Source organism: Myotis myotis, unplaced genomic scaffold (assembly GCF_014108235.1).
Source record: "Myotis myotis isolate mMyoMyo1 unplaced genomic scaffold, mMyoMyo1.p scaffold_m19_p_6, whole genome shotgun sequence".
In the NCBI taxonomy this organism is placed as follows: Eukaryota; Metazoa; Chordata; class Mammalia; order Chiroptera; family Vespertilionidae; genus Myotis; species Myotis myotis.
Window position 1 is genome coordinate 27,345,215 of NW_023416368.1, and position 18,718 is coordinate 27,363,932.

At 52.6% G+C, this 18,718-nt stretch overlaps 1 protein-coding gene across 3 annotated transcripts; it reads left to right on the plus strand.

Annotated features, from left to right (window-relative positions):
* Positions 1–2,078: 2,078 nt before the first annotated feature.
* Positions 2,079–17,180, plus strand: SPRY4 (sprouty RTK signaling antagonist 4). Of its 3 annotated transcripts, XM_036314663.1 has the most exons (3): positions 2,079–2,256; positions 11,001–12,292; positions 12,651–17,180. In XM_036314663.1, the coding sequence occupies exons 2-3, from the start codon at positions 12,283–12,285 to the stop codon at positions 13,595–13,597; spliced, it is 957 nt and encodes a 318-aa protein (XP_036170556.1). In that variant the 5' UTR covers positions 2,079–2,256; positions 11,001–12,282; the 3' UTR covers positions 13,598–17,180. The 3 variants fall into 3 exon arrangements, with proteins under 3 accessions (XP_036170556.1, XP_036170555.1, XP_036170557.1); XM_036314662.1 differs by having other exon boundaries at positions 11,001–17,180; XM_036314664.1 differs by lacking the exon at positions 11,001–12,292.
* The last annotated feature ends 1,538 nt before the right edge of the window (positions 17,181–18,718 follow it).

Here is an 18,718-nt window from a genome sequence, read left to right on the forward strand (position 1 = left end):
TGGAAAATTACTGCTCCAACCTTCCTTTCTTAACATGCTTCAACGACTTGCAAGAAACAGGTTTTTAGGTTTGTGAGGCCGAGAGGGATGGTAGCAGAGTAGAAAGAACAGGGTTGCAAAGATCTAGAAAATCAGCACTAGAATTTACTAGATCTTCCATTTACCAAGCGCAGGCCCCTGGGCCTCAAATTCTGTATCTGACAAATGGGAATCATGACATTGAACTTTAATACCTGCAAAGGGAAGTCCTGCACAACTGTAAAATACTCGATCGTCCTCATAGAGGTTTTTTTCTTGGCTTTAAGGAAGGTCTTGACCCCGAAAGGATGAATGAAGTTCCCCTAGGGAGGGCTTGCTCTGCCCCCAGGAGCCGAGTCAGTCAGCCACACTGTAAAGCTGCATCCGAGTAGAGAGAAAACGTTTTAAAGGGGGACTCGGTGACCTTGGGTTCTGGTTTGGGTTTGCAAAATGTTCCTCCGTTGCCTGTCTCCAGAGCCCCAGCCCCAGCCCAGACCCGGTGCCTGTCATTGGCTCCTCTGGCAACAGGCAAGCTCAGTCCGATCGTGGCGTAGTTAGAAAAAGAGCCTCCCAACCTCCAGTGAAGCCAGAACATCAGCAGGACAAATCTTACCGGGGGGGATTCAGGCCCCAGCCTACCTCTGATCCTCGCATCAAAGCCGCCCCCTACCCCTGGCTCCCCGGAGGCTACAGCCTCCTCGGTTCCTGGGCGGAGCTGGGCCTGCTGCGAGGGCTCTCCACCTTCCCTCAGTTAGGCCTAATGGCGGGGCCTTTTCTTTTCACCGGTGGGGACTGATACGCTCCCCTTTTCCCCCCCAACCCCCCATCATTAACTGCAAAGAAAAGATCCCCGGCCACTTCCATTTCCTCTGCGGCTCAAGAGCCCTGTTATTTAATCCCGTGGCCACCCCGGCAGCATCCTCTGCGCGGTCGCTCCACCCATCCACCTGGCCAATTCCCCATCGCCCCTGCTTCTCCGGAGGGGAGCTGGTGGGGGTGGTTGGGGAAAGGCGCCTACAGCAGCAGAGCCTTGGCCTTCGGAAATCCGAGGCTCTCAGATCCGCATTGCGTGAGGGCTGGGAAACGCACGGGGGTGTACCGGGAGCAGCTAGTCAGCGCAGCCAGAGGAGGACCGACGGACGCCGGGGGCACTGCGGACGTTACCCTGGGGCGAGGGGGAAGGGGTGGCTACGAGGAGAGAGCCAGGTCTCCTCCGCCCAGCAGCCAGCATCGCCTTTGGGGGGGGCGGGGAGGGGGGGACTGGAGCCGGAAGAGGCCTCGGCCCTGTCGCTGTCCACACCCAAGAAATGGGGGAGGGGTGGTCTGCACTCACTCAAGGGAGACTCAGCCTCAGGAAAGGAACGAGATTCATTCATTAACCGCCACTCCACCCCTCTTTGATATGGACGTTTGACGTTTTCTTAATTATTGGTAAAAGCAGCTTCAAGACCCCTCCTCCGACGCCGCTGGTCTAGGGACAGAGAAGGGTCCCCAGCAGGGGTCTTCCCTTTCCCCACCCCCACGACTGCCTGGGGCGGGTAGAGATCCCTAAATTTAGGTGTGTCCTCCCCCGCCCAGCTCTCCGCCTAGGATCCAGAGGCCGCCCCCGCCCTCCCCTCCAACCCCCCACCCCCGCCAGCGAAACTGACGGTTCCAGCCCAGGCCCGCATTGGCTTGAAGGTGGCCTTTACCTCCTCTTGCAGGCTGGGAGGGGGCACAGCCCGCGCAGCTGAGCCAGCTGCAGCAGTCACCGCCGCCCTCCATTCATTTAAAAAAAAAAAAAAAAAAAAAAGGCGGGGGGCAACAACAACCTCTACCCGTCTTTGTAAAAGAACGACGGCCCCTGGAGGAGCGAGAGCCAGCCCCAACAATCACGGGTTAAGTCCTTTTCCGGCCCCCCATTCATAAAAAAAAAAGAAAAGAAAAAAAAAGGAGCTCGGCGCATGCGCGCGCGGGGGTCTCTTGTGCCCACCCATTCATAGAATCGCGAACGACGCGCGTGCGCACTGGAGCTCCCTTCCCTCCCATTCATAAAAAAGCCATTTTCCCAGGCAGTGGTTGCAACATCGCCGCGGAGGCTGCGAGAGAAGCTGACAGCGCGGAGCTGGCGCTGCCGAGCGCAGGAAGCCGTGCCGGTTCCTTCAGCCGGCGTCTGCGAGGACAGTGGCTTCTGACCCGCTCGGGTTAGGGGATTTGCACAGACGTGAAGCAATGCTTGTGATTCTGCGGCTCCTCAAAGTAAGTCCCTGGCCGGTTTCGGAATCCGAAACTGACCCACTCTGAGCCGCGACGCGACTCCCCTTTGGGCTGGGGCAAATGGTGCGCTATTTCTAGGCGCGCCTCAGTGTTCCTTCCCTCTCCCTGCGCCTCCTTGAGTCGCTGCGGTGCTCCGCAGCTCCCGGACGCCCTGGGCTGGGCCGGCCCGGCGCGGAGGGTATTCACCGCCTGGCACCGGCGTTTCCAACCCAGGACATTACCAAGCCCGGCTTCCCCCTACTCTGACTCGAGAAGCCCCGTGCGTGCCCCGGGAGTTTGCCTCTGGCCTGGCCTCTTTCCTCCTGCCACCACCCGCCTCGGGCGCTGGATCGGGAGACTATAGGCTACGTAAGGAGCCACCTTTTGAGTCCGGCGGGCGCCCTCGCCCTGGGCGGCTGGCCCACCCCGGGCTCGGTGCCCATGGTGCCAGCTCTGCCGTAGATCTCCAGAGCCCGCCGCAGCGGCCTATGCTCGACGTAGGTTTTTCTTTCCCCTTCGGAGTCATGACGGACTGGCTTTTCTCCCCTTCTGCCTCTCCCCTCGATGGTCAGCGCCGGGCTGGCCCGGGACTGGGCATTTCTGCTCCCTCTCTTTGGCGAGGCGGTGCCTCGCCGTCTGACCTTTGCTCTGCTGCCGCATTTTATGCTGTGCAGTTAGTTGCCTGTCCTTTTCCCGGCCTCTGCAGGGCCTGAGGCTCCTCGGCCTCCTCGTGCCTCCCTATCCCCGGGCACCGAACTGTGCCAGGCCCCGAGGCCCCCAGGCCGCTCTGGGGCTGTAGGTGCGTTTACATAACGCCGGGCGTGTGGGAGCTGGAGGAAGAGGTTGCGTGCGTAGGAGAGATAAGGCTCCCGCTTTGCCCCTTCCTTCTTGGTGGTACCAGCTTGACATCACTGAGAAGAGAGGATAGAGACGGTACGTTCTGAAAAAACCTGAGCCGCCAAGGCCACGGGTCAGTGAAGGGGGGCGAGGGCGGGTTTGGCCAGCCAGGGCAGCTGGAGCTTAGCTCCATCACTGGGGCCAGGGCTGTGCCCAGTTCCCCCTCTATGCAGACGATCAAAAAGCAGTTAGACAGTAGCTGTTCTTGTGCAAGAAGACGGTTTCTCAATTCTCTTTGATTGGGGGCTGGGGGTTGTGGGTAGAGGAGGCAAGAGAGGCAGAAAATGGTTGCATGGCTTGGAAGCAATGGTTGCAACCAATGGGAGAAGGTACTGGGCTGGAGGGGCTGGATGGTGGGGAGAGGGGAGAGCTGAGAGCTGCTGGATGGGCATCCATATTGCCAGGCCTGGGTGAGGGCAGGAGGCAGCCTTATGGCCTATGGAGGCTGGGGGAGCCCCCTTCCACCCCCACTCCAGCATGGTTAGTGCTGAAAGGAAAGGCGTGGGGTTCCGTGGAGTGGCCAGACTCAGTAGAGAAGCCCCTCTTTCCTGCTTCCAAATCTGTGCCGTTGATTCTCTCCAGTTTGGGGAGGGGCGGGAGCAAGTACATGTCTGTCTGGTTAGCTGACCAAGGCTCTCCAGTCTTTCTGATGAGCCTCTTGGAAATACAAGGTTGTAAGCTGGAGGCCCTGAGCCTCTAGGAAGTCCGGGTTTATCAATCTCTTAATGAGCTCGGTCTGGCCTGAGGCCCTACCCAATATTGCACTGGTGATTTCACAATGTTTAGAGTTCTCTGGATCTTCACAGGAATGGAGCATAAACATCTGAAATTTTCAGCTTTTTTTCCCTTTCTTGTGTGGGTGTGGGGCAGACTAGGAAAGGGAGGTCTGTAGTTGGTGGCCTCTGCATCCACCCATCTCTCTCTCTCTCTCTCTCTCTCTCTCTCTCTCTCTCTCTCTCCCCAGAATGGTGGGAAAAGAAGTTGTAGACATGTCCTGTGTGAAATTGAATTTCCTCTTTCCCAGCCCTTGGGAGGGTCCTCACTTCCCGTCAGGCTCCAGGCGAATCCTAATGTGAGCCGTGCACACACTGGGCCACTGAGCTGCGTGGCCAGTACTGGGTAGGGGGCTTTTTGGAGGCGGATTTCTGAAATCGTGATGGACACATGTTGGTCAGCTAGAGAGAGGAACACTTTCAAGATACCTCTTGGTTATCTTCCTTTTGAGATTCTGAGCTCAGGAGTCATCCCCTTTTTGTGGAGTGTAAATGCTCTCATTCCCGCCACCTTTTCCAGATTAGCCTGTGGAACGGTAAGGTCTCGAAGCTTTGGTTGGGCTTGGTGGGAGGAGGCAGGACACAGAATAAAATGATTCCTGGCTAAAGCAGGGCAGAGCGTGGGGATGGTGACCATTTGGAGCTCTCATATCATTTTTTTCATCCTTCCAGAATGGGTGCACAGATGAGGCTCTTTGGAATTGCACCCTCTGTCCAGGTCATACTCTTTACTCACCACCAGCAGCAACACACACACACACACACACACACACACACACACACACACACACACACCCCATTCTGGTAAACCCCACAGTGCAGAGTTTTTCACTGATTTGAATAACAAATAAAGGCAGCCTTTCAGTGCAAAATTTGGTAGTCAGTGACTTAAAAATTAAGGGCAGAAAAAACCCATTAGCGCTCGCCACACACACACACCGGAAGTGGCCCTTGAGGGGTGCTACTCTAAGGCTTAATACTTTGGCATCTTATATGGGGATTTCTCTTCCAGTTCCTGCCGCTGAAAGCCCTTTGGTGTGATATCTTCCAGCCCCCAGTTCCGGGCCCCCCCAAACCATCCATTTGTGTAGGTCCTGGGTATTGGTACCAAGGAGGCTTAGCAAGGAGCCCCCTCCTTCTCTTCAGAGAAGAAACTCCATGTTCTCAGACAGTGATGGCGTCCACGGCACTCAGTTGGTTCTGAACCCACAGTGCCTGCCATGAGTCCCTTCTGGTGTAGAAGTTCCCTTGTGAGGAAAACTTGGGGGAAGGATTCTTGCACAAACCTGGATCTGGTTGAAAATGTGGATCTGGGATATAGATAAGGAAGGAGAATGGCAGGACTGGAGAAGGATCCATCCCTTGGCCAACCTGGATCTCCTTGACAGAAGGGAAAACAATGAGTCATTGGGACAGATTTTTGCTTTTTCCAAAGAGCCAGAGAAAGAAGGTGATAGAGCAACATACTGAAAACTGTCACACTCCTTCCAGATCAAGCTGGGGGCTGGGTCAGAGCAGATGGTGGCCAGGAAACCTGCTTAGCTCGCGCCTTAGTCTCCCATCTGCAGAATGGGGAGGAAGAACTCCTCCCACGGGGCCAGGGTCAGCAGAGCAGCCAGCAAGTGTGCAGGGCTGGGACTATGCTATTCGTTACTACTGGGCCCCTAGTGGAAGGGGCCCCCTTCCTACACAGGAGGTGTGGGGTGTTGCGTGATGTAAGAGGCGGCATATTCTTGGCTCTCTGGTCTGGGGCCACCCTGCAGATCCGGACAGCTGACAAGGCTGTGGTTGTATCCGGGACATGTGGCTGGGCTTAAGAAGCTCCACCGTTCAGCTGTGATCACGATTGTTCTTTCCAAGGACGGTTGTGGAGGAAGCAAGGGCACTGGGGAGGGAGCACAGATGTGCTGGATCTGGTGGAGGAGGAAGGAGGCCCTTCAGAGGCAGGTGGCCATTTGCAGAAGAGTGGTTTCCCTTGTCAGGTAGTCTTTTTCTGGCTGGGTCACTTCCTGCCCCATCCCAGGAGTAAGCTAAAAATCAATGATGGTAAGTTCATCTGTTCCTGGAGGTGGTAAGATAAAATGATCTCGGGCCTCAGTAAGAGGGAGCCCTGGGGGGTCTAGGTTTCTGCACCCCCCCCCCCCACACACACACACTTTGATGTGGGCCAATTGTTCCAGTGTTAACAGACTTCTCCTAGCCCCATTCTTCTCTGACTCTTGACTTCTAATCCCTTTTTAAGGGGATCTGAGCAGACAACAATTATGGGGGTAATAGATTGAAGCTGAAATTTGAAGCCAATTAGAACAGCCCAGAGCCAAAGTACAAGACCTCTCTCTCTCACTCCTCCTGGCGCAGGGCCTTTGCAGCTCAGCGGATTGGTTGTGGGAGAGGAAGAGAAGAGGGTTGGGAGCTGATAGCCGGTGATGGGACCAAGTGATGAAAAGCAGCTGTTTTCTTTTGTGATATCTAACAGACCGTGGCCAGAGGTGAGCTCCCTAGTGCCGGCACTGGAGTGGGAGGTAGGGCGGAGAGCAAGGGTTCTCAGACAGATCCAGCTGCCTAAATGCTTTTTTCTCTCAACCAGGCCATTCTCGGCAAAGCTGCAGAGATTGTCTTCCTCGGTAGGGCGTAGGGCAGCCAAGTCCCTGGGTTTCCTCCCCCTCCTCTTTAAAGTCTTTTTGAAGCAATAAGTCATTATTTGGTTGGGACTTAATTAACTAAACTGGGATGTTGTCACAAAGAACCAAGCAATAGTGGTGGACAGTGGTGGGCGGGCTCTCTGGCAGACTAGAGACCTTTTTTTCTGAGCTGTGAAAGGGTTAAACAACCTTCCCTGAAAGAACCTGCTGAGACTGAATGGGCAGTGCAGAAACTGCCCATTCATTCAGAGCCTCTTCCAGTTTGTCTCTGACTGACCTGTGGTTTTCAGCCTTTTCCTAGTATTTCCCAACTCCCCTCCCCAGGATAAGTCAAGGGGAAGGGGTGGGTGGGTGGTGCCAGGATGACATTTAACATGCTCTGCCGGTTCCTGGGGGCCTGAGGCTCAGCCCCTCCCCACAGGTACTAAAGCAGTGTCAGGCTCACAGACGGCCAAGCTGCACTTATAGGGCTGTGTGCTCTGGGCTTTCCAATCTCCTGCCGGTTCAGTCTGCTAGGACTCTGTTTTTCTGGCTTCCTCCAACCTTGGCTGCTCTTTCCCTTCTCCACAGCCCTGGGCCAGGATGCACTCTCCACGAACAGCCCTAGGGACCCTTAAGTTCAGCTTTACAGGTGGAGGAGAGGGGATTCCCGCCCATTCCTGGGTTTCCTCTTAGGGACTCCTTGTTTGTTGAGGGTCCTACAAGTGAGACCATTCAACTTTTTAAGAAAACTAAAAATAAAAACACTTACTAAACTGGGGGAGAGGCAGTGAGGTGACAGAAGGGATAGCAAAGAAACAGAATTGGAAGTGAAGGTAATAATTGAGCTCTGAGCCTTCGTTTCATGGCAGATTTCAAACCCCCAGCCTCCACTTGCCACACTGAAAATTTCCCCCTACCTGGGGGCCAGGCTCATGTCAGCCTGCGTTGGCTTCATTTCCCTGCTGGTTTGGTTAAAAGCCCGCTGATGGCCTGATGTCATTCCCCAAGGGCTGGTGGCCGCCTGGGGAGACTGGTCGAGTTCATGGCTGTGAAAATGATTGGCGCTTTCATGCTTTTCCATGAATAACCAGAAGTTACTACTGTAAGTCAGGGCTGACGTTGCAATGTCTGGAGCTTCTGCTCTCTGGGGTTGAGCCCTTCCCTGATCCCTTGCCAGCTCTATGGCCCTTTTTCTTCCACTTTCTTCCTCAGCAAAATGGGAGTGATCCTCCAAGGTGCTGGTGAGGATTAAGTGGGAAAATCATCGCGGGCTTATCACAGAGCCTAACACCAAGAAATGTTTCATAAATATTAGCTGCTTCCATAATAATAATAATAATTATTAGAAGGTTGGAGTGGAGTGAAAGTTTTCTTTCCTCGTGCTAATCCATAGGCCCACCACCTAAAACTCAATAGAGGTGCTTCTCTGTCTAAGTGGAGTGCTGGCTTTGTTTCTCTGTCCATAGTCTTCCAAATTGGCCATCCGTCTTCCAAACAGCCTAAACGAGGCAAAGCCTCCTCCTATTTATATTATAAATCCTTCCTTCCTTGCAGGGGAAGCAGAGTACATATTAAACTGCACTTAAAGTTCATCAGCCTCAGCCTTGCTTAGACTCTGGAGGGTGGGTGTGTCCTGGGAGTAGAGATTGATCTTCTAAACCAATTGAGGATTGGGTTTTTTTGAGACTTCATTTAGCTGTGCTGAGGGGTTTATCTAACTGGCAGTTCCGGAAGTTGTTTTTCTTTGTCAGCCAAATGAATTCAGCCCTCCTGTGGAGGGTCCCTGCTAATGGGGAGGGGAGGCCATGAGGCCTGAGGAGGTGTGAGCCCTGCAGCTTCTTAGCCAGCAGGTAGTTTTTGCTGAGCTAGCTAGCGGCCAGAAGGAATCCTGTATCTGGGTTATGATAGGAAATTTGTGTTTTATTTTTTTAATTAGAAAAAAATATTTTGTTTTTAAAAATTTTGTTTTCTTTTTCAATTACAGTTAGTTTCAGGTGTACAACATAGTGATTAAACATTTGTGTACCTTACAAAGTGATCACCCTGGTAAGGCTGGTACCATCTGACACCTTATATAGCCATTACAATATTATTGACTATATTCCCTCTGCCGTACTTCACATTCCTGTGACTGGTTTTATAACTGACAATTTATATTTTAAATCTCTTCCGCTTTTTTCAGACAACCCCCCCTCCCATCTGGCAACTGTCAGTTTGTTCTTTGAATATGAGTTTGTTTTGTTTCTTCATTTATTTTGTTTTTTTAGATTCCACATATAAATGAAATATGGTACCTGCTTTCGTCTGACTTATTTTACTTATACCTTCTAGGTCCATCCATGTTGTCACAAATGTAAGATTTCATTCTTTTTTATGGCTGAGTAATATTCCACTGTACACATGTACCATATCTTGAGTCTGCAGGCCGACGCTCTATCCACTGAGCCAAACCGGTTAGGGCTAACACATGTACCATATCTTTACCCATTTGTCTGTCAGTTAACACTGAGGTTGCTTCCATATCTTGGCTATTGTAAATAATGCTACAATGACTATAAGGGTGCATATGTCTTTTTGAATTAGTGTTTTGGATTTCAGGGAAGATGCATTTTAGAATATGCCTGCTGGAGCCATCTTGCATGCAGCCTGTCCCAAGAGAGCTGAGTCATTGTGGACCAAGCTCCACCCCCATGTCTGGCCCTAAATGCAGGCCCAGATGTTGACAGCTGCCTTTGGAAGGTGATGGGAGCCTTCTAAATGCCAATATCCCCATTCCCTGCAGGCCCTGCTCCCATCCTGGCTTCCTTGTGGGACTTTTCCATGGGACTTTTTCAGTGAATCTGTCTTCTGATTACAGACAGAGCCTGTTAAAATCTCTGAGCATTGCTCGTGCCTTTTGCTTCATCCACAGAAAATGGTTGTTTTCTTTGTGTGTTTTTTAAATATATTTTTATTGATTTCAGAGAGGAAGGGAGAGAGATAGAGAAAAACATCAACGATGAGAGAATCATTGATTGGCTGCCTCCTGCACGGGATCAAGCCTGCAACCTCGGCATGTGCCCTTGACTGGAATTGAACCCAGGACCCTCAGTCTGCAGGCCAATGCTCTATCCACAGAGCCAAACCAGCTAGGTTGTTTTTAAAGAACCCCAGGACTAGAACTGGGGAAAGGAGAGTGGATCATCTGCTTAGGTGAGGGCGTACCGTACCCCTCCTTCTTCCACAGCATGGCAAGTCCCAATCCTGGTCCTAAGAGATCAAAGCCCAATGACATGGGGCAATACAGCCTTCAAGCCACCACTGACATTTTGTTGGCAGGACCCTGAGTATTCGTGATCTGAGCTTCTGGAATAAGGGAATCGAGTTGTCTTTGTCTGGGGTGGGGGTTCTAGCTGAGGCACCTCTTGGCTGGCTCCAGAAGTCTCATCCTGGGCCCCTGTCAGCATTTTCCATTCTGACGCCTCATCACCTTTTCCTCCAAGCAAAGGACGTGGGGCTCCTAACCCTCTTCTGTTGATCCCAAACCCATTTACTCTAGAGCAGTGATGGCGAACCTATGACACGCGTGTCAGGTGACACGCGAACTCATTTTTCTGGTTGATTTTTCTTTGTTAAATGGCATTTAAATATATAAAATAAATATCAAAAATATAAATCTTTGCTTTACTATGGTTGCAAAGATCAAAAAATTTCTATATGTGGCACGGCACCAGAATTAAGTTAGGGTTTTTCAAAATGCTGACACGCCGAGCTCAAAAGGTTCGCCATCACTGTTCTAGAGGCAAGCCTTTGGAACCCCTGCAAGGGTAAGTGGGCTGAGGTAGCAATCCCTGAAGTTCCTCCCCCATGGCCAACCTGATCCTTGGAAAACTCTCCATAGATGCTTATTTGCCATCCCCCCATCCAGCCCTGACCACAGGAGGCCGCCTTGGCAAATGACTACTTGGTGGCAGACCTGCCAGGCACTTAGGGCTAACTGCCGTGACAAAGTCTCCCGTTTGAAGATGATGCTCTCTTTTCATCGGGAGAAAATGTGGAGGCAGGAGGCAGACTTTCCAAGATGGGAGAAACCATGCACAGAAACACCAGCATCTTTTACGTAGGCAGACAGTGGGAGCTAAGCCAACAGTTCATGCCCTATGCGAACGGGAAAGATCAGTTGACTGAGCACTGAACCTTGTAGAAAAGGCTTTCTTTTTTTTCCCCTTGCATTTGGCAGTATAGATGATGCACAGATGAGAAGCCTGTGGGTAAGCTCCCTTTCATCCCATCCCCTTCGTGAACTTTGCATCTAGAGCTAGCTCTTTACTTCAGACGGGCTGGGAAGCATCTAAGGAAGCCCTTCCCCAACCACTGTACCATTGCTGATCAAACCGCTGTTTCCAAGAAGGGGAAATACAATGCTGAGTGGCCCTGAATGCCTTTCTTATCTCCTCTTCATTCCTTACTATAGACATTGAGAAGTATGGATGAGTCATCCGGGCAAGGTGTCATTCTCCTGTAATTGGAATATTGCGATGGACCGACTGTGTCCCAAGCCTGGAGCCGTATGGGGAAGTGGAAACCTATCCATCCACATCCCCTCTTAGGCATCACCTTTGAGAGAAGATGAACCTAACAGCTGAGGCGCAGGATCTGCTCTCCTAATTAGAACATCATTAGCATCTTGAAAAAGCATTTCCCGAAATCCCACCCGTAACACATTACTCCAGTGGCCCACCCCGCCCCCTTTTCTAAAAGATGATTATATCTCCCTTCTATCTGCACACCCTGTTTTGTCCCCACCCCCCACCCCCAGTGGAATCTTCCCAGAGTCTAATCTTTCTCTTGGATTCCAAATCATGTCCCCTTGGGCAGAGGTCTTGGCCTTCTGCTGCTATTTCTTTAAATTGATCTCCAGCCGAATTCCGAATGTAAAGGTCAGCAGGCGAGGAAATGGCACTTCTAATAGAAAACAATGTGCACTTTCTAAATTTGAACCAAGCCGTTTCCGCTCTTTGATTTAAGTGACTTCCTGGGGTTCCGTGTCAGGCCCTGCAGTTGAATCTCTGGCAGGATTCCAGCTTAAAATTGCACTCTCTCAGTGAAATTAGAAACTGATCCAGGGTTGGCTTAGCTATTCTAGTAAATAGCATTTAGGCGGAATGTTCAGCTCAGCACTTGGAAATGGGCGATGTGAGTGCCCCTGGAGAGGATTTCCCATCCAAGTTGTCAGACGCTCACCTACCCCTGGGTTATTAGCCGCTGGAGGTTGCTGCTCTTAGAAGTGCTGGTAATAAGTTAATATCCTGGACGTGCAGGCATCAGATACGGCCCTTCCTTCTCTTGTGACTGAAATAAAGGCTTGTGTTTATCCAGCTGATAAACCTGACGGGAGCACACAGGGGCTGTCTCTCGTGGTCACCACATCCTCAGCACAGTGCTTGGCTCGCTGTGCTTCACTGTGTTCAGGAAACCCACACTGTGGCGCTCTGGGAGGGCGATAAAGTACGGAGCACTTGCTGTATGCCAGGCAAGACGTTAGGGACTGGATGTCCATTTTCCCATGTAATCCTCACGGGAACCCATTTTATAGTTGGCAAAACTAAGGCATAGAGGCTAAAGAACCTCATTCGTGGCAACACTGTTAGGCACAGGAGGGAGGATTCGAACTGGGATCTGATTCCAGAGCCCGTGTTTATCACCATCGAGCGATCTGTCTTAAATGAGGAGCATGGTTCCCAGGGACTACAAGAATGAACTCAGGTTTGAGTCCTGGTTCTGCTACTGATCGTTTTGTGCCATTATGGGCCAATTACTTTGAACATTAGGTTCCTGTGACTAGAACAGGGGTAATAATAGTAGGAATGTTTCAAGGTTATTGTGAAGAGTCAGTGACTTGATAGTCATGGTACTTGTAAAGAGCTAAATAAGTGTAATTCCTACCACTTACCATTACTGTTGTTGTCATTATTAATCATCTAAGCCTTAATTCTGGAGATTCCGCCAAAGGAAACCAGTTCCCACTTCATTTGGGCTCCCAAGCACCTGATGGGGACGGGGGTATTAACAGGCCAAACACTGACGCCTGGAATCCATTCTCTCTTCCTCCCCCCACCCCCAGGGCCCCTAGAAGCCTGTTTCTCAGTGCTGTCCAGGACCTCCAGCCCCATGGAGCCCCCGATCCCACAGACCGCCCCCTTGACTCCCAGCTCAGTCATGGTCCAGCCCCTTCTCGACAGCCGCGTGCCCCACAGCCGGCTCCAGCACCCACTCACCATCCTCCCCATCGACCAGATGAAGACCAGCCACGTGGAGAACGACTACATCGACAACCCTGGCCTGGCGCCCCCCGCCGGCCCCAAGCGGACCCGGGCTGGGGCCCCGGAGCCGGCCTCCACGCCTGCCCGCTGTGACCAGGACGCCACCCACCACTGGATCTCCTTCAGTGGCCGCCCCAGCTCCGTGAGCAGCAGCAGCAGCACGTCCTCCGACCAGCGGCTCTTAGACCACATGGCGCCGCCCCCCGTGGCTGACCAGGCCTCCCCGAGGGCTGTGCGCATCCAGCCCAAGGCCATCCACTGCAAGCCGCTGGACCTCAAGGGGCCCGCAGCGCCTCCCGAGCTGGACAAGCACTTCCTGCTGTGCGAGGCCTGCGGGAAGTGCAAGTGCAAGGAGTGCGCGGCGCCCCGGACGTTGCCCTCGTGCTGGGTCTGCAACCAGGAGTGCCTGTGCTCCGCCCAGACCCTGGTCAACTACGGCACCTGCATGTGCCTGGTGCAAGGGGTCTTCTACCACTGCACCAACGAGGACGATGAGGGCTCCTGTGCCGACCACCCCTGCTCCTGCTCCCGCTCCAACTGCTGCGCCCGCTGGTCCTTCATGGGCGCCCTCTCCCTGGTGCTGCCCTGCCTGCTCTGCTACCTGCCCGCCACCGGCTGCGTGAAGCTGGCCCAGCGCGGCTACGACCGCTTGCGCCGCCCCGGCTGCCGCTGCAAGCACACGAACAGCGTCATCTGCAAGGCGGCCGCTGGCGACGCCCAGGCCAGCAGACCCGACAAGCCTTTCTGACATTTGGGTCGAAGCCCCCGGCGCTCCCCTGGGAACTGGGTTCCCTCCTGACACCTGAGAAGACTGCAGCGAGGCCAGAGGTTCTGGCATCAGAGGTGACCTTGCCAGGCTGCCACCCCAGCTTCGGAAGAAACAGAGACCCCCCCACCCCCCACCCCCCTCACCCAGTCTTCCCCAAGAGGAAGCGGCAGCACTGTGGGTTTTTTGCGGGTCCTGGAACTTGGCGTGAAACAGACAGCGGCAGGGGCATGGTGTGCCTCGGGGTGGTGGGGGGAAGATTCTTCTTTTCCAGAAGACAGATGTGGCCACATAGCCGGAAGTTGCAGCTGCTTGACTGCCTTCCCAGCTCTCCCTCCTCCCTCCCTGCCTCCCCCCTTTCCCATTCTTTTTAGCTGCCTGGGAGGAACCCGTAACAGAGTGGCCAAGGGACCTTTGAAGACAACCGTGCAGTCTTGATGGCTGTATCTTTTCTCCTCCCCGACCCCACGGCTTGCCTGACATCCTGGGGAAGGTGTGGACCCTGGCTGGCAGTCCCTGTTGTATATACTTGGGAGCCCTTGAGAAGAGAGGTCGGCCAGCGAGTCCAGGCCTCGCTCCCTCTCTCTGTCTCCTGGAGCCTCGGATGGATTCAGGAGCCACTACACAGAGCACCTCTCCCTTCCAGCTCCATCCCTCGCGGGGTTGTTGCGCTCTTAACACCGTCCTGCGGCTCTCACTGAGTCACAGACTCGCCTGCCTGCTTCTTGTCCTGAGTTCTCTCCACCCAGATCCTTCCCAGAAACTTGATGGGTCGAGAAGCCCAGGGCGGCAAATGCAAGACCAAATACCATTTTGCCAATGAGTCTGAGGCTGTGGTCTCTGGACCCGGTCATTGTGTTTTTATAGAGTCGTTAAACCAGATGCTAACGGTGTTTTAGAAAATAATAATCAAACACTTGCTTCCTTTTGGGCCACCCCCAGGAAGGGCTGATTTCAAAATCTGGGGGGGCGAGCAACCTTAAGGAACACAACCCCCCTCCCCACCAAGAAGAGGATTTTAACAGCAAAGAAGAGAGACAGCACCTCGCGTTGGCAGAGGGACAGTGGAGCCGAGATGGGTGCCGGTTTCTTCTCTTCTGATTCTGCTGCTTGCTGTCATGGCCTTTGATGTACAGTGATGTGTCTGTATCTTTAATGTAAATAGACAGAGGATGGAAAAGAAGAGTCTATTTTAGTGTTAGGAAGCCCTGGTGGGGGAGTCAGAAGAATGCGGGTGGGGGGAAGATTCTCCAGGGGCTTCTTGGGGTTGAGCCCTGCTTCTGTGCATGGCCACGCCACCCCCTCCCGACAGCCCCCCAAGACGTAGCAACTCTTTCTCTCAAGGTGCTAAAGAACTCGGAAAGTGCAGCACGTCCGGTGGGTAGGTACTTGTTGCATGCAGACGCTGTCGTGTCTGGTCCTTCTCCCTAGTGTTGTGCGGGGTTCTTGCTTCATGTGGTATTTTGTGTCCCCCTCTACCCTCTCCCACAAGAGGAAGTGGCCTGGGTCAGAAAAGCCACCCCAGGGGAAACTGGAAGTGCAGTAGGTGTAGAGCGCTTGTCGCATTTCCAGTTTGTCCTGGAGGAACACAAACGGCCTCCAGGAAGGATGCGAGGAGGCACGTAGCTGTGATTGGGTGCACCCAGCGCTTCTCGAGAAACGTCCCCTCCCCCTTGAAGACTAGTAGTAACATCTTATGATTTTAGAATAAGTTAATTGTAACCATAGGTATTTATTGATGGGTGGAGAGGAGGGGAGGGTCTTATTATTTTTAAAAGGCTTTATTTATATAACATTTGCTAGCTTGTAAAAGGCAAATAGGAAATACTGCATCTGCGTTTTCTATGGCTGATTCACGTAGCTACCCGTGCCACAGTCGGGATGGATGTATGGATCTTGCACAAATGGAGGGGATGGTAGGGAAAAAACACATTCAGCCAACCACTTACGCTAATTGAATGTATCAGACGTGTACTGAAGACTGGAGGTGTTTTCCTCAGAATAGGTTACCCCTAAAACGAGAGGGCACACCTCCGCTCTTGGGGAGGCCTCGGAATGTTCCCAGAGCCCCTCCCTCAGATGTCTCCATGGGAAACTTGACCCGGTGGCAAGTTGCACTTTGGTGATGGTGTTCTGCACACCCGTTCTGTGGAGAATTGATTTATATAAGCTGTGTATACACACACACCTACCCACCCACCCTCTCTCTACATAGACCCTGTTTCTGGCAAACAGCCTCCTGAACCCTGACTTTTTGTGTACATAGTTGTAAACAGATTTTTCTGGATTTTGGTTTTCTTTTTCCTTTTTTCTCCCCTGTTTTGGCTTACTCTTGAGTTTGCATTTAACCTGCTAGATGGATGTCTGCAGAGCTCTCGGTGTCCTGTGTGCTCCGGGGGGGAGGGAAGGAGCGGACAGCCTGGTCCCTCGCCCAGCTCTGTTGCATTGCAGTCCCTCAGCATGTTTTTTCTCGGCTTCTTGGAAAAACAAACACAAGAAAACTGGCTTGCTGTGGACCAGTCAGGAGCCACCAAGGGACCCAGCTCTCAGTAAAAGGACACATTCCTGGGGCCGCTCCGGCTGAGAGTGTTTCCTGTCACCCATGGCTTGCTTGGCTAAATTAGTCCTCGTCTTGATCTTTTTTGAGAAATGCCAGCTGGTTTCCACGTCTCTTCAACCTGGAGTGGGTGGTGGTTCTGCCTGGAGGTGGGGGCACAAGCCTGGGTCCAGGACACTCGTCCTAGGGGGCCTTGGTGCTCCCCCCACCCCAAGGGCGGTTTGTGGAAGCCCAACGCTCCAGCAAGCGCCCTGGGAAACGTCTAGGACAGCAAAGCCCTCTCAGGTCCATGACTGCACAGCCAAGGCTTCGACAGCTGGAAGGAGGCGGAGACCAGTTCCTCCTGACAGATGGCCACGTGGCTCGCCTGGTCCTCTCAGCGTCCTGAAGTCTGCGTGGGTCCCCGCTGTGCATCTAGGGGGAGACCTAGACAGACAGTGACTTGTCCAAGGTGGCACAACACGGGAAGTGTTGGTTGGGACCAGCACCCGGAAGCTTGTCACCTTGAAGCTCCATGTTCTCCCATGCTGCCCCGGGAGACACCCAGTGGGGTGCGGGCAGCACCACTCCGCACTGTACAATTCCGTTCCCTAGGGCGTCCCGCCCACGCCCTGGCCTTCCGGCTCCTGCCTTCGGTAAGCATTTCCATGCCCTGCTTACTGTGACGGTTGATGACAATTCCTGCGCTGCCATTCTTGCTGTGGGTGACTCCGTGTGGTGTCTGATCTCGCTTTCGCTTCTCACTGCCGCAGTGTGGTTTCCTGTTACAAACGGGAAAGCTGTCCGAGGTTCCCATCCCACCGCACCTCTGACTTACTCCCCCACTCACTGTAGCCCCTTCTCACCCCACAACAAAGTTACCACAGAAGGTCCCCTTTGTATAGAATATTTATTTTGAAGCTCTATTTTAATAGTATTTATTTTAGAAAGTCTACTATTGTAAGAGTTCTTCTGTTTGTGAAGAAAAAAAACAAGTTAAAACTGAATGTACTGATTTAGAAAATATATATAAATATATATTGTTAAATATACACCGGACTGTCGTTTCTCGTGTGTGTGTGTGTGTATGGTCGTGCCCCTACATCCCGCCCAGCAAGGCCCCGTGTTTGTCAAAGAACACTGACCAGATGGGACTGTGTCCCCACGCTCTGGCAGAACAAAGGGACACAAAGGGGTCCTGGCTGGGGCGGTCCCTCGCACCCCTGGAGGAAGCTTCTCTTGCTGAGGAAGCCGAACCCTGCCAGGTGCTGCTAATTCCTCCTCCTCTGGGGAGCCTTCCCCCCATGGGCGAGTATTGGTAACAGATGGACAGCAACATTCAAAGTAGGAAGTGGTGGAGGTGGGGAAGGGTGGCCTGCCCTGCCCAGTTTACAAAAATCCTTCAGCTTGAATGTCCTGGTGCCCCCCTAATAGATTTTCATGCACACACATGCTTTAAGGAGACAAACAGAAAAGCCCGTGGTGGTTTTCTTGATAGATATTGTACAAAACAAGTCACTTTGACCTCTAACTCCATCCGCTGAATATGCTGCCTCCTGATGCACCTCCACCCCCAGATATACTCAGACTTGGTAGAGGCCCCGCCCCTTCTGAGGTTATGTGGCTGGGAGAACTTTTTTCATTACTTTTAATTCATATGCCAATCACGATGAAAGCTGGGCTTTTATTTTGAACATGTGAGCACACGCCTCTTGTTTTCTGAATGAAAAGGAACTGAGCCGTAAAGACTTTTTTTTTCTTTTTTTTACCAATAAGTGGGGTCAGGTCATTAACAATGGGGAGAGGAGGTCAGGAGCCCCAGGTCCAGTTCTTTGTCTCTCTGAGGTCACCAGTTACAGTGTCTTCCGATCCTCTGAAAGCCTTGGGTTCCTATCCGAGCCCATTTCCAAGGATCCCCTGGCCGCTGCCCAAGAAAACACACAGGATGCTCTTACCGTGGCCTTGGAATAAGGACTGGGGGCCGGCCTCCCCCCGGGCCGGACCATGTGGCTTGTCCCATTCTCTCAGGACGGATGCAGGGCAATCAGTGAGGGCGCCGATACCTCGCTTTGCTGACCAGGTAAGTAACTGGCACGTAAGGTGCTTTCCTGTGTCATCGGCTCAGCTCCAGTTACAGGTAGCCCTTTTTGCACTCTGTAAACAATACCTGTTTCGGCTAACTGAAAGAAATCAGAAGAGGATTTTTTGCTTTTATGAGAGAAAGGCAAAAAGTGAATAGAATAGTGTTCAGCATTTGTTTTGCAGTGAATGAGCTGATAGAGGCGGCCTGTCCCTGAGCAGCGGGGGAAGTATGGAGCGGTGAGAGTGGCCACCAAGCTCCCCCAGGAACTACAGTCAGCATCTCAGCGTTAAGTTATCTTAGCTTTTAAAAAAGTCCTCACCTAAGCCAGTATCCAGAGAAAAGGAATGAGGCTATTTTTTCCATTGGTTTTCTTAGAGAGTGGTAGGGGAGGGGGAGGGAGAGAGAAACATCTATTGGTTACTTCTTACACAGTCCGGACAGGATCCGGGAGCAAGCCTGCAACTGAGATACCTGCCCTTGACTG